This window comes from Bos indicus x Bos taurus, chromosome 18 (genome assembly GCF_003369695.1).
Source record: "Bos indicus x Bos taurus breed Angus x Brahman F1 hybrid chromosome 18, Bos_hybrid_MaternalHap_v2.0, whole genome shotgun sequence".
NCBI classification, from domain to species: domain Eukaryota; kingdom Metazoa; phylum Chordata; class Mammalia; order Artiodactyla; family Bovidae; genus Bos; species Bos indicus x Bos taurus.
In genome coordinates this window covers 49,798,461-49,813,254 of record NC_040093.1, presented here as the reverse complement: position 1 = coordinate 49,813,254, position 14,794 = coordinate 49,798,461, and the positions used below count along the sequence as shown (strand labels likewise).

At 37.1% G+C, this 14,794-nt stretch overlaps 1 protein-coding gene across 4 annotated transcripts in view; it reads left to right on the top strand.

Moving 5' to 3' along the window:
- PHKB (phosphorylase kinase regulatory subunit beta) overlaps window positions 1–14,794 on the top strand; it is a 228,364-nt gene that overhangs the window by 126,481 nt on the left and 87,089 nt on the right. For all 4 annotated transcript variants that reach the window (XM_027513690.1, XM_027513689.1, XM_027513691.1 and 1 more), the window contains one exon: window positions 13,963–14,057. In XM_027513690.1, coding sequence (XP_027369491.1) covers window positions 13,963–14,057 — 95 coding nt within the window. The remainder of the gene's footprint in view (window positions 1–13,962; window positions 14,058–14,794) is intronic.

Sequence of the window (14,794 nt, the reverse complement as noted above, 5' to 3'; positions counted from 1 at the left end):
TAAAACTTTAGCCTAAGCATCTTTGGACACATTGAAATGAAGGTTAATTTAATGAACACAGAAAGGCTTTATGCATCTGCCTGTGCCATTCCTTGATAAAATGTTTAACATTATTAGTGTTTCCATTAAAAAGGTTATCATATTAGTCAGAATTCTTTTATGGCAAACAGTCTGTGAAGCAGGCTGATTGTAAACACCTGCACCAGAAGAAATGCTTACTGCGTGAAACACTGTTATTGTCTCTGCTGTTCTTAGCATTACTGCCTAAAACCTGAATTTCTTGGTGCTGTAAGAGTAATCATCTTGGTTTCTTTTTTTACATTCCACTAGGGGAAAATATTTCAAAGTCCAGATTCCCGATTTAAGCTTTACACAAATGATATATTGAAGAAGAAAATGGGAACCCACTCCTGTATTCTTGCCTTGGAAATCCCGCAGACAGGGAAGCCTGGTCAACTACTGTCCGTGGGATTACAAAGAGTCGGACATGACTTAGTGACTGAGCATGCATGCAAAAAATGATATATAGGAGCAAACAGAAGCTAACCAAAGAAGAGAAAATTAAGTTATTGCTGTTTTCAGTTTGCTCATTTCCTAACTGTATTTTCTGGGTCTCCATATTTACTTAATGCTAATTTAAGAGCCTGTTAAAAACTGTTCTTCTCTAAAGGGACAGTTCTTTGATAAGGAATTGATATTATTTATACAGATTTTGCTATGAGTTTCTGAAAGAAAAAAAATCTACACATGAAAAAAAAATCTATACATGAAGTAGTTTTCTTAGAATCAAGTCAAGTTGCTAAGGTTGTCTCTAGTTAGAATTTTATTTCCATCTTATTATCATGAATACAAAGAAGCCTTGTTGATATTAAGCTAAATAAAACATATTTTGGAAGAGGAATAGTAAACCTAAGACAAGAATTTTAACATCAGAATCATAAGTTTCTGTATACTATACTTGGAAATTACATGTGAGCATGATGAAATTTTCCTGTGAATATGAGACTGAAAACTGGTACCTGGCTATAATTTGAGATCTACACTGCCTTCATCCTGCTTTTTGCTATATATCCAGCCTGGGATGGATACAGCTAGAAAGATTGCTGTTTGAGCAGAGTCTCAGGATAAAAGTAAGAAGGCTAATTAATTGGGAATATAGAATTGACCATACTCTACATAAGCAGATTGAGCTTTAAAAATAAAGAGGACTGAAAATATCAATCAGTAAAAAAAATTGGACTTTCGTTATTCCAAAATAAATGTATTAAATGTAGACAGGTTTTGAATGGAGATAGCATTTTCTTCTGTTAAGATCAGAGTGAACAGAAATAGTCCAGGTCATGCCTTTATCTCTGTTTCATGACCATTTTGAAAAAGAAAATCTTTAAAGAAATAGTCAATTTCTCTTTTTCCTGCTGTACTTCTAAAAAGGCAGTAGAGAACCTGCAAAAGTGGTGTTGCAAACTACGAAACCACATTCTTATCTCCTGCTAAAAAAAAAGAGATGCTGCATATTAATTAGCACTCTGACCTAGCTCTGTGTCATCTGGTTAACAACTCAGTGGTTAAAATGAATAAGATCTCAGAAGATTGAATCATTTAGTTGCTCTTGACTGTTGTATTCTTGCCCCTCCCCGTGCCCTCGCTAAGAACCATCCAGTTTCTATGGATGTTAAGATCCCAGCCACCACATTTACGAACAAAGTCTTATTTATTCATTAAAGGACCCTCAGTTGGATATCTGCTTAACAATATTTTGTGGGCAATTAATTGGAATTATGGAAATAATAGAACATAAACCTTTAAAATCTTTAAAAATATTCTATAATATATGGCCTTCACTAATTCAGATGAAATTTAATATTTTGCTCTATGTATACCTTAATGATGGAGAAGGAAATGGCAACCCACTCTAGTACTCTTGCCTGGAAAATTCCATGAATGGAGGAGTCTGGTAGGCTACAGTCCATGTGTTCGCAAAGAGTCAGACACGACTGAGTGACTTCACTTTCTTTCTTTCTTTAGTTCCTTTTGGAGAGGGAAATGGCAACCCACTCCAGTGTTCTTGCTTGGAGAATCCCATGGATGGAGGGGCCTGGTGGGCTACAGTCCATGGGGTTGCAGAGAGTTGGACACGACTAAGCAACTAACACACACATACCTTAATGAATAATATACAACAAAGCTACGTGACTTTTATTTCACTGTTAGAGCAGAAAGACTCATTATGCTATTTCCTGGCCCAAGACCTGAACTACCCACTGTATTCTTAGAAAATAGTTAATTATTACAGTAATTTTTTTTATTTTTAGACTTTTAGAAAATCAATGTTTGCCATGAAATAGGTAAATGAACCACAAACATGTTGTTTTAAACCAAATAAAATGGTATTTCAGATATAACATTTGACTTGTCTTAGAATAAAATAATCATTAGTTATACCTTTAATTTTTGTTTACATTTGAAAGTTTAGAAAATGTTCATATGAGTCTGTAGAAAGCCATGTACTTTTTTGAGTTTTTTTGCATAAATAACCTTAAGAATATTTATCACATAAGAGTCATTTGAAAATCATGATCTTTAGATTGAAAATTTTTTGAGGTTAAACTAGAATAATGTAAGATAACATACAGTTAATGATAACTTTAAAACTTCCCCAAAACCATTATTTAACTGTAATATATTTTCTTACTCAATATTTTTTAAAGAGAAACTAACATATCAGTTGTTTAGCCTTGAAAAAAAAGCCTGACCTCCAGACTTGAGCTTGTGTTTTTAATAAATAATAGCCCCCCTCCCCTTATCCATGAGTATGCATTCTATGACCCACTCGCCTGTGATACCTGAAACCATGGGTAGTACCAAATGCTCTATGTACTATGTTTTTCTCTATACATAGCTATGATAAAGTCTAATGTATAAATTAAGCATAATAAGAGGTTAGCAACAATAGCTAATGATAAAAAAAGAATAATTTTATAATTTATAATCAGATCAGATCAGTCGCTCAGTCGTGTCCGACTCTTTGTGACCCCATGAATTGCAGCACGCCAGGCCTCCCTGTCCATCACCAACTCCTGGAGTTCACTGAGACCCACGTCCATCGAGTCAGTGATGCCATCCAGCCATCTCATCCTCTGTCATCCCTTTCTCCTCCTGCCCGCAATCCCTCCCAGCATCAGGGTCTTTTCCAATGAATCAACTCTTCGCATGAGGTGCCCAAAGTACTGGAGTTTCAGCTTTAGCATCATTCCTTCCAAAGAAATCCCAGGGCTGATCTCCTTCAGAATGGACTGGTTGGATCTCCTTGCAGTCCAAGGGACTCTCAAGAGTCTTCTCCAACACCACAGTTCAAAAGCATCAATTCTTCAGCGCTCAGCCTTCTTCACAGTCCAACTCTCACATCCATACATGACCACAGGAAAAACCATAGCCTTGACTAGACAAACCTTTGTTGGCAAAGTAATGTCTCTGCTTTTGAATATGCTATCTAGGTTGGTCATAACTTTCCTTCCAAGGAGTAAGCGTCTTTTAATTTCATGGCTGCAGTCACCATCTGTAGTGATTTTGGAGCCCAGGAAAATAAAGTCTGACACTGTTTCCACTGTTTCCCCATCTATTTCCCATTGCAATGCATGCAAAGTCCTAAAATGTTCAGTTGAGTAAAATTTTTTTTTGAATTTCACAAAGGATTCTTTTCTTTTGAGGATGGGTGTTAATTTCCTGTGTCAACAAGAGACTTTTAAAATGATGATATAGACAAAGCAGTATTTTAAAATATCTAAAATATTATATGCATATGCAGTTCCCAAACTTTAATTCTTGGGTTCCTAAAGTTGTTTAGTAAGTCATTTTTTGGAACTCAATTCATTTTCCAGTAGAAACTATACTTTAAATGATTTGTAACACCCACCAAACTTTTAAACGTGTGATACTGATTATTTCTCTGACATTACTTTGTTTTTCATCCACTTCTTCCTCCCTCTAGTTTCACTTCCTTCTTTCCTTTTCTTTATGTTTATCTTGGACTGTAGTGGAAAGATCAAGAGTTTGGGGGCCATGAACTTAGGAACTAGACAGTTTACGATTTGGAAAGAAGTTCTACCACTTACTGCTTAAGTGTCTTGAATTTTCTTATCTTCTTGATCATCAGTTTATTTTAAGGATTGACGAGAAAATATACTGAAGCATTTACTGTGGGACAAATATATACTTAAATGATTCTTCTACTTCATGCCCTTCTTTCTACCCTCCTTCCTCCTTTCAGCCACCATTTGGAAAATAGTACTTGTGAAAACATGTCTCATAGTTCTTGTTAAACAGGCAACTAAGGATGCATATGGGCTCTCTTTATAGGTACTCTGATAGTCACAGAACATCACAAGGAGAAAATGCATCCCTAGATGCTTCTTAACCATTCATCTACTCAGTGAACCAGCTGATATTTATAGAGGCCTTCTCCCTGCTAGTCATTGTGATTGATACACAGTAGCTTTACAATAAGAATCAAATGTGACAACCTAGGAAATATTTCTTTCTTTCTGAGGGCAGGTTAGTTATTCTGATACGCTGCTTATTCTAATCCCAATGTCTGTAACTAAGACAAATCCATTTGTATTTGATTTTATTCATGATATTTCTTGACCAAGTGACCTCAAATATAAAAACCACTGATTGAGCCTGGAAATCTGTTTCAAGTTAGTGATCAAGTGCCCCCTAGTGTGCATGTGGACATAAGAAACTGAGGTCTTGATTTTCATTGGTCTGTTGAAATTCAAATACAGTTGACACCTTGCTCAGTGTAACCCACAGTTTTGTTAGTGATAAAGAGATAAAAATATACAGGTTTATTTCTACATTGTGGTTGCTAAGAGCTTTCCCAGCTATCACCCTCCAGGAAACTTCAAGCAGAAAGACATCAATTTCTTAGCACTTTTTTTATCTTTTTCATTGTATCCATGAGATTGCCAGTGACCTAAAGTAGGATTTCTGTGCAGTAGGCATCACTAACATCTTGAAAGTACATGTAATAGAGTTTTGCTTTAAAAGTTGCACCTTGAAAGATTTTTCTTCCATGACTTTCTTAAATCTAAAATTTTTACTTGAATTGCTAGTAGAGCTAGAAAAATTGTATATAAGTTTTTGATCCTACCCTTGAATGTATTAGTAAAATTGAACATGAAGCCAGTGATGCCTCAAGCCTGAGAAGACTCTATGTATATATTGTCAGACTGTTGCCCTGAGATAATACTGCCTTAAAATCTGTCATAGTCTGTGCTCTTCCTTTTACAAATATTATCCTAAGAAATCCTCCTGTCTTCTCTATGAGATGGGTATAATATGCTGTAACTGAAGCTCAGAAGAATTTAGCAACTCACCCAAGGTTATGCAGCCCATGACTGATAAACTGTTGATTTATGCAGAAGTCTCCACGGCAGTGTGTCACATATAACCTTTGTGGCATTAAGTGTGCTCATTAAAAGCAAAAATTTTACTAGCATATTAAGATACTGATTTGTATCCTATTTTTATTTGCATGCTGATGGTTAAAAACATATTTCTCAGTCATTTCTGTGTCCTCTGAGTTACCTATTTACTTTGCTCACTTAACCTTGGTTTTATAGTTTTTATCATCAGTCTGTGTGAATATTTTATATATTAGGTATACTTAACCTCTCAGTATTTTCCTAGTTTGCCCTTAAACTTTGCTTGTGCTGCTGTTGTTGTGGTTTTAATAAATACTTATTTATTTATCTGGCTGCCCTGGGTCCTAGTTGCAGCATTTGAGATCTAGTTCCCTGTGCTGTGCTTAGTCTCTCAGTCGTGTCTGACTCTCTGCAACCCCATGGACTGTAGCCCGCCAGGCTCCTCTGTCCATGGCCAGAGATCAAATCCAACCCCCTGCATTGGAAGCTTGGAGTCTTAGTCACTGGACCACCAGGGAAGTCCCCAACTTGTGCTGTTTTTTGACGAAGTAAATTTAAAATCTTTATGTATTAGATCCCTGTTAATTGAGTTAAGAACATTATATAAATTTGGGATTTTTTGGTATAATGTATAAGATTGAGGATCTACATTTTCTTTTTTTTTTCATAGCTCATTTCTTAATATATGAATTGCTAATATGTATCACTGTAGCTAAGGATTTTTTGTTTTTACCCTCAACAATTATTGTTTGAGATAAACCAAGGTTATATTTCATAAACCTTTTCTGTGTATAAAAATGTAGATATTAATGAACCTAATCTGTCTTCTAAAGGTTTAAAAACAGCTGTCCCTATTTATATTAATAGAAATACTTGATTCTGTGAGATTTGGTACTGTATTGTCAAATGTAAAAGGCATTGCTCTTTTATCCTTGTTTCTTTTTTTAAAATGTTCTGTAGTTGGGCAGGTGTGAGTTCTTTCAGGGATCTTACCAGAAAACCAGTGCCATAGTTGGAGCAATGAAGAGCTCTGTTTTTGCCTCCTGAATGATAAAAAATCAATGCAGTAGGGTTGTTGCAGGAAGGGGGACCCCTTCCAGAGCCGGAAACTGAACTCTTGTCTAACACTCGGAAATGAATTGTCCGAGGAGACACATGTGCTGACAAAGCCAGAGATTTTATTGGGAAAGGGCACCCGGGCGGAGAGCAGTAGAGTAAGGGAACGCAGGAGAACTGCTCTGCAGCATGGCTCGCAGTCTCGGGTTTTATGGTGATGGGATTAGTTTCCGCGTGGTCTTTGGCCAATCATTCTAATTCAGAGTCTTTCCTGGTGGTGCACGCATCGTTCAGCCAAGATGGATGCTAGCGAGAGGGATTCTGGAAAGTGGACAGACACGCGGTATCTCCTTTTGACCTTTCCAGAACTCTTCCGGTTGGTGGTGGCTTATTAGTTCCGTATGCCTTACCAGGCTCTGCTGTCATGAAACAACCCATGCGAATGGTTACTAAAGGGCCTGGCCAGGGTGGGCGGTTTCAGTCAGCGTGCTTCCCCTAACAGGGTGGGGAGGAATGTCTTTTAACTTGATCTTTTAAGGTATTTATCACTTTTACCATATGGAAATTAGTGATTGTGGCAATTAATGTATCCAGATTTGTTAACCCACCAATTTATTATTTTGTTTAATAAGTCTCTTGAGCGCCTACCAGATGCCAGTGCTATGCTAGGTAGTGTGGTATAGACATGAATAAGAATCATACAGCCTGTGGGTTATAGACGAACAGGTGGTATAAATTGGTACATGAAGCTAGATATACAGGTATAGTACAAAAAGAGAAATGAGAAGGAAATGCAAAGAAATAAGCTTTTTCAAGATTTGGTTGTCTATTTGATTCATATCACTGTTAATAAATTAGCACTTATGCTTTCCAAGGATTTAAGATTTCTTAATTTATCTGTCATCATTTATAAATAACAATAAAGATACAATTCATTTCTATAGAATGACAGTGAAACATTAATTATGTAAAATGCTTGTTGGTAATGAAAATTTTTTCACATCTCAGTGATCAGACAAATAAGAAGGGGAAATAATATGCTACTATTTAGAATATCACTGTATTAATCAACCCTGCAGCATAAACTAAACTAATATTAATAAATTGAAATCACATGCCGATATTTGGCATAATCAAGCCCATGTTAACTTGGTTTAAATTGCAAAAGTATATTTTTTTCAGAGAGAGAGAATATCCTATAATACACTCCCTGATTGGGGTAGGAAAAGGATGACATATCAAGGCCTAAATTGTTTACTGTTTCCACCTCTTGGTTATCTTTTCCATCGTATAGAATATCATTGTTCTTAAAGGGCAAGATTAATATGTGGTCAGGAGACTCTGAAGAGACTATTATGTTTGAATCGAAATTCTGTCATTTTCTAGCCATGTGCCAGTTCCTTAACCACCCAATGCCTGTGTTTTGCCATCTGTAAGATAAGGGCGTATTGAGGATTAATGTATGTGAAATGCTTAAACAATGCCAAGAATGGAGTAAGCGCAAAATGATGCTGTGGCTGCTGCTGCAGAGGCAGCAGTGGCTGTGGTGGCTTCTGTGGCTGTTCTGCTGCTGTTTCTCCTCCGTTTTCTTACTATTCTATTATTTTCGTTTTTATCACTATGAAAAATATATTCCAAGAGTTTCTAAGGACACCTTTGTTTTTTGTCTACTAGATAACATTGTACGTGTGCCCTGAAATTGCCCCAGGATAGAAATACAGTGGGAAACAGTCCCAAAGCTGTAAAGAATTTACTATCATTTTTGTGGTTGACTCCCTCCTTTGTTTTTCAGAATTATTCACTGCCTAAAAACAGTACCTAAAAAGCTATGGTAGATGGGCTGTAATTTTTTTTAATATTATGCTTGGATAAATATGTATAAAACTCAGCTTGTTTTTATTTTATGTTTTTACTTTTTATTGGGGTATAGCTGATTAACAATGTTGTGATAGTTTCAGGTGAACAGCAAAGGGACTCAGCCGTACATAGACATGTATCCATTCTCCCCCAAACCCCCCTGCCATCCAGGCTACCACATAACAACCTGTTTTATATAATCAGCATAGAACTGAAGATCAAAATGAAATGAGCATTTTCATAGTTTAATTGCAGTAAAAATAAACACCTACTGACTCATTTTAGGAGAAGTTGGATTCTTTTTTTTTTGATTTATTATTCAGTTAACTTTCACATGTCTGAGCATAACAGAAACTTTAAGATATGCTAATTGCTGGGTCAGAGAGTATGCTTGCTTTAAATTTGCATACATACTGCCAACTTGCACACCAAAGAGGTTATTCAGAATTAAATTTGAGGATCCTCCCCCCCACACTGCTCCTTCCCAGCATAGTCACCTCCAGGCCCTCAGAGAATCCATGCTACAGAGAGCCCCAGGTGTCACTGGGTCTCTCTGAGGTACATTAGAGCGGAAAACAGCAGAGAACATTGACTTAGTACCTTCTTCTCACCCACCCCTCCCAAACACACTAAATTGTCTTCCATGTATCTTTGTATTTTATCCAGAGTTACCATAAGGAACTAAAACATGAAAAGAGCTTCCATATTATACTATAACAGCAGTCAAAGACATTGCCCTTATGCTGGTCAGTGCCCCCTAAAAAATGCTCCATCTTAGAAACATCTTTCAGAATTTAGTGTTAGGAAACACTGTCTTCCCTCAAGGATCTAGTTTTCTTCCTGAGACTGCAAACTCATGATTTTAGAACAACTTTGCTGACTTAAAATTACAAACATTTCGCCTATTTAAAGTTTACCTTTCAGTTGTGTTTAGCATATCCACAGGCTTGTGCAACCATGCGTGCTAAGTCGCTTCAGTCACGTTCGATTCTTTGAGACCCCATGGACTGTAGCCCGCTATCTGCTGGAGAAGGGAAGGGCTACCCACTCCAGTATTTTGGGGCTTCTCTTGTGGCTCAGCTGGTAAAGAATCTACCTGCAATGTGGGAGACCTGGGTTCTATCCCGGGGTTGGGAAGATCCCCTGGAGAAGGGAAAGGCTACCCACTCCAGTATTCTGGCCTGGAGAATTCCATGGACTGTATAGTCCATGTGGTCGAAAAGAGCTGGACATGACTAAACGACTTTCACTTTCAAACTCCTCTGTTCCTGGGATTCCCCAGGCAAAAATACTGGAGTGGGTTGCCATTTCCTCCTCCAAGGGATCTTCCCAACCCAGAGATCGAACCCAAGTCTCTTATGTCTCCTGCACTGGCAGGCAGGTTCTTTACCATTAGAGCTAGCTGGGGCAGGAGAAGGGGTGCAACCATAACCACAATCAATTTTAGAATATTTTCATCACCCCTCACAAAAAAACCTATACCCTTTATCAGTCATTCCCCACATTACCTTTAATCACTTCATCCTTCCACCAGCATTAGACAGTCATTAGTCTACTTTATAGATTTGCCTATTCTGGACATTTTATATATACCTCAAATCATGTAATAAATAACCAAACTGATCACATGGATCACAGCCTTGTCTAACTGATTGAACTATGAGCCATGCAGTGGTGGGCCACCCAAGTTGGACAAGTCATGGTGAAGAGTTCTAACAAAACGTGATCCAGTGGAGAAGGGAATGGCAGACCACTTCAGCATTCTTACCTTGAGAACCCAATGAACAGTATGAAAAGGCTAAAAGATATGACACTGAAAGATGAACTCCCCAGGTCAGTAGGTGGCCAATATGCTACTGGAGAAGAGTGAAGAAATGACTCCAGAAGGAATGAAGAGGCTGAGCCAAAGTGGAAACAGCGCACAGTTGTGGATGTGTCTGGTTGTGAAAGTAAAGTCTGATGCCACGTGAAGTGAAGTGAGATTCAGTCAGTCATGTCCATCTCTTTGTGACCCTATGGACTATATGATAATGCTGCTATAAACTTTCATGAACAAGTTATTGTTTGACATATGTTTTTATTTCCCTTCATTTCCTACCCTGATTCCTAGGGGTAGAATTACTGAGTCTTATAGTAACTCTATGTTTAATATTTGGAGCACTTCTAAACTATTTTGCAAAGTAGGTATACCAATTTGGCTTCCAACCAGCAGTGTATAAGGGTTCTAATTTCTCTGTGTCCTCCCCAACCCTTATTCTTGTTTTTTTTTTGGTGTTGTCCTAATGGATATGAGGTTTTATCTATCTCATTGTGGTGTTGATAAGCATTTCCCAAATGACTGATACTGTCAGAGCATCTTTTCATATGTTTACAGTACATCTTCTTTGGAGAAATGTCTATTCAGATACTGTAGCCATTTTTAAATTAGGTTATTTGTCTTTTTATTGTTAAGTTGTAAGAGTTCTTTGTATGTTCAAGATACAGGTCACTTACAAATTATGTGGTTTTCAGATATTTTCTCCTATTCTTTGGGCTGTTGTTTTACTTTCTTGATGGTATTCTTTGAGACACAAAAGCTTACAATTTTGACAAAATCCAGTTTATCTCATTTTTTCTTTGTTACATATGTTTTGATGTAATTTTATCTAATACAAAGTTACAAAGATTTACTCTTATATTTTCTTCTAACAATTTTATACTTTTAGCTCTTACTTTTAACTTTTTAATCTAATTTGCCTTTATTTTTGTAGTTTGTGTAAAGAGATCCAGTTTCATTCTTTTGCTTTTGTATATTCCCTTTCCTAGTACTTTGTGTGGGGGAGAAAACTATTCTTTCCCTACTGAATTATTTTGGCTCCCTTGTCAAAAATCGGTTGACTGTAATGGAAGGGTTTATTTCTGGACTCGTCTGTTCCACTGATCTCTTATCTTTATGGCAGTACCACATTGTTTTAATTACTGTAGCTTCTACCTTTCATTCTGGATGCCTTTTATTACTTTTTCTTGCCTTATTTCTGTGACTAGAACTTCCAGTATAAAGTTGAATGGAAGTGGCAAGTGCAGACATTATTGTCTTGATTCCTGATCTTTGGGGCAAAGCATTCTTTTACCATTGAGTAACAGTTAGAACTGGACATGGAACAACAGACTGGTTCCAAATAGGAAAAGGAGTACGTCAAGGCTGTATATTGTCACCCTGCTTATTTAACTTATATGCAGAGTACATCATGAGAAATGTTGGGCTGGAAGAAGCACAAGCTGGAATCAAGATTGCCGGGAGAAATATCAATAACATCAGATATGCAGATGACACCACCCTTATGGCAGAAAGTGAAGAGGAACTAAAAAGCCTCTTGATGAAGGTGAAAGAGGAGAGTGAAAAAGTTGGCTTAAAACTCAACATTCAGAAAATGAAGATCATGGCATCTGGTCCCATCACTTCATGGGAAATAGATGGGGAAACAGTGGAAACAGTGTCAGACTTTATTTTTTGGGGCTCCAGAATCACTGCAGATGGTGACTGCGGCCATGAAATTAAAAGATGCTTACTCCTTGGAAGAAAAGTTATGACCAACCTAGATAGCATATTCAAAAGCAGAGACGTTACTTTGCCAACAAAGGTCCGTCTAGTCAAGGCTATGGTTTTTCCTGTGGTCATGTATGGATGTGAGAGTTGGACTGTGAAGAAAACTGAGCACTGAAGAATTGATGCTTTTGAACTGTGGTGTTGGAGAAGACTCTTGAGAGTCCCTTGGACTGCAAGGAGATCCAACCAGTCCATTCTGAAGGAGATCAGCCCTGGGATTTCTTTGGAAGGAATGATGCTAAAGCTGAAACTCCAGTACTTTGGGCACCTCATGGGAAGAGTTGACTCACTGGAAAAGACTGATGTTGGGAGGGATTGGGGGCAGAAGGAGAAGGGGACGACAGAGGATGAGATGGCTGGATGGCATCACTGACTCGATGGACGTGAGTCTGAGTGAACTCCGGGAATTGGTGATGGACAGGGAGGCCTGGCGTGCTGTGGTTCATGGGGTCGCAAAGAGTCGGACATGACTGAGCGACTGAACTGAACTAAACTGATGACATTAGTGATTGGATTTTTCATAGATGCCTTTTTATCAGATTGAGGAAGTTCCTGTCTATCCCTAGTTTGCTGAAAGCTTTTTACCCATAATGAAAGGATGTTGAATTTTGTCAAATGTTTTCTGTGTCTGCTGAGATTGTCATGTAGTTTTTTATCCTTTTTTCAGTTGATATGGGGAGTTGCAATAACTGATTTAGGGATGTTAAGCCATTCTTGCATTTATAGGATAAGTCCCATTTGGTCATGGTATGTAGTAATTTTTGTATGTTTGCTAGTGTTTTTATAGAGTAGTTTTGTGTCTATATTCAGAAGAGATTTTGATTTGTGATTGTCTTTCCTTGTGGTGTCTTTGATTTCTGTTTTAGGGTAATAATGGCCTCTTAGAATGAGTTGGAAAGTATCCCTCTACTCGTTTTTGTAAAATTTTGTGGGAGATTGGCTTTAATTCTTCTTTAGCTGTTTAATAGAATTCATCAGTGAAGCCACATGATCCTGGACATTTTTTGTGTGAAAAGTTTCAGTCACTAGTTGTTAAACATCTGTTCATATTTTCTTTTCCTCCTTGAATCATTTTTTGTAGTGTATGTATTTCTAGGAATTTGCTCATGTTATCTTGGTTATCTAAATTGTTGGCATACATTTTTTGAGAATATTCTCTTGGAATTCTTAAAATCAGTAGTAATGTTCCTAGTTTCACTCCTGAGTAAGTAATTTAAGTCTTCTTCTTTTTTTTTTCCCTTGGTTAGTCTATCTAAAGGTTTGTCAACTTTTGAGTTTTTCAAGAATCTATTTGGTTTCATTTATACTGTACTCCTCTTGCATGCTTTTGATTAATTAGCTCTTTTTCATCTTTTGTCTTAATGTGAAATATAACATTGATTTGAGAGTCTTCTGTTTTCTGGGAGTTGGTGATGGACAGGGAGGCCTGGCATGCTGCGATTCATGGGGTCACAAAAAGTCGGACATGACTGAGCGACTGATCTGATCTGATCTGATACTATACTCCTCTTGCATGCTTTTGATTACTTGGCTCTTTTTCATCTGTTGTCTTAATGTGAAATATAACATTGATTTGAGAGTCTTCTGTTTTAATATATACATTTACAGCTATGAATTCCCCTTTGAGCATTGCTTTACCTAAATCCCCTACAGTTTGGTATGTTGTGTCTTCTTTTTCAATCATCATCAGAAAGTATATTAGAAAGTATTTCCTACTTTCTCTTTTCCAACCCATTGGTTATTTAGGAATGTATTATTTAATTTTAGTTTGTGAACTTCTCAGACTTCTTTCTGGTATTGATTTCTAATTTCATTCTATTGTGGTTGAAGTATATACTTTGTATGATTTAAATCCTGTATATTTACTGAAGCTTATTTTATGGTCTGGTATGTGAAAGATGTTGCTTGCATATTGAGAAGGACATATATTCTGCTCTTGTTTAATGGAGTGTTCTATAAACACCTGTTAGGTCTAGTTGGTTTATAGTGTTGTATAGATACATTGTTGATCTAGTAATTTCCCTTCTTTTTTTTCAGCTGATGAATTAATTAGTCCTAAAGACATTGATCCTGTTCAGCGTTTTGTCCCTCTACAGAATCAACGAAATGTGAGCATGAGGTTTTCCAATCAGGTAAAGAGATTTTATTTTATGATTTAGAGTCATCCAGACAGTTAACGCTTAATTAAAGCATAAATTTTATTCTAAATGGGTTTTTATTGTTCCTTGTGAGAGCAAGGCATTTCTCTGTTCTGGTTAGTTAAGATTTACTTGTGGTAAAGGTTATTTGTTAATGAGAAGGTATGAGTCGGATGTTTCCAACAAGATGTCTCACAGGTAAACATTTTCACCTTCACAGTGGTTGACTTTACAGTAGCAAATGTCTTTGAGAAGATTTATGTGTGGGTAGCACTGGGACAGATGAGATGGCACCGTTACATGAACGCCCGCCCCCCACCCCATGCTTGATGTCTATCTAGTGATGTGTCTCTGTGATAGGCCTAAGTGATGGACAGAGCTGATCTTAGTACTTGGTGACATGTCAGGGAAAGGAATAGTTAAAATTTTTTTTACATTTAGGAGCTATAGATTCAGACTGTGTTGTGTCAACAAAATAAGTGTTTGCAGGATCAGCAAGATTGATGTTGACTAGAGCATACCCTCAAGTATTAAATGATACCAGTAATGACGACTGTTAAAATGAAAATGTTGTGTGGATTGTTGAAACTGCCTGAGGAGAGAGGGAATGAACCTGAGTATGTGCCTGGGATTCCAAGCAGTTAAAATGTATTTATTAAGAATAGCATCATCGGTAACAGAAAATATGCTTACAAATTAGCATTATAAAATGCTCCTTTAACTTTAAATAT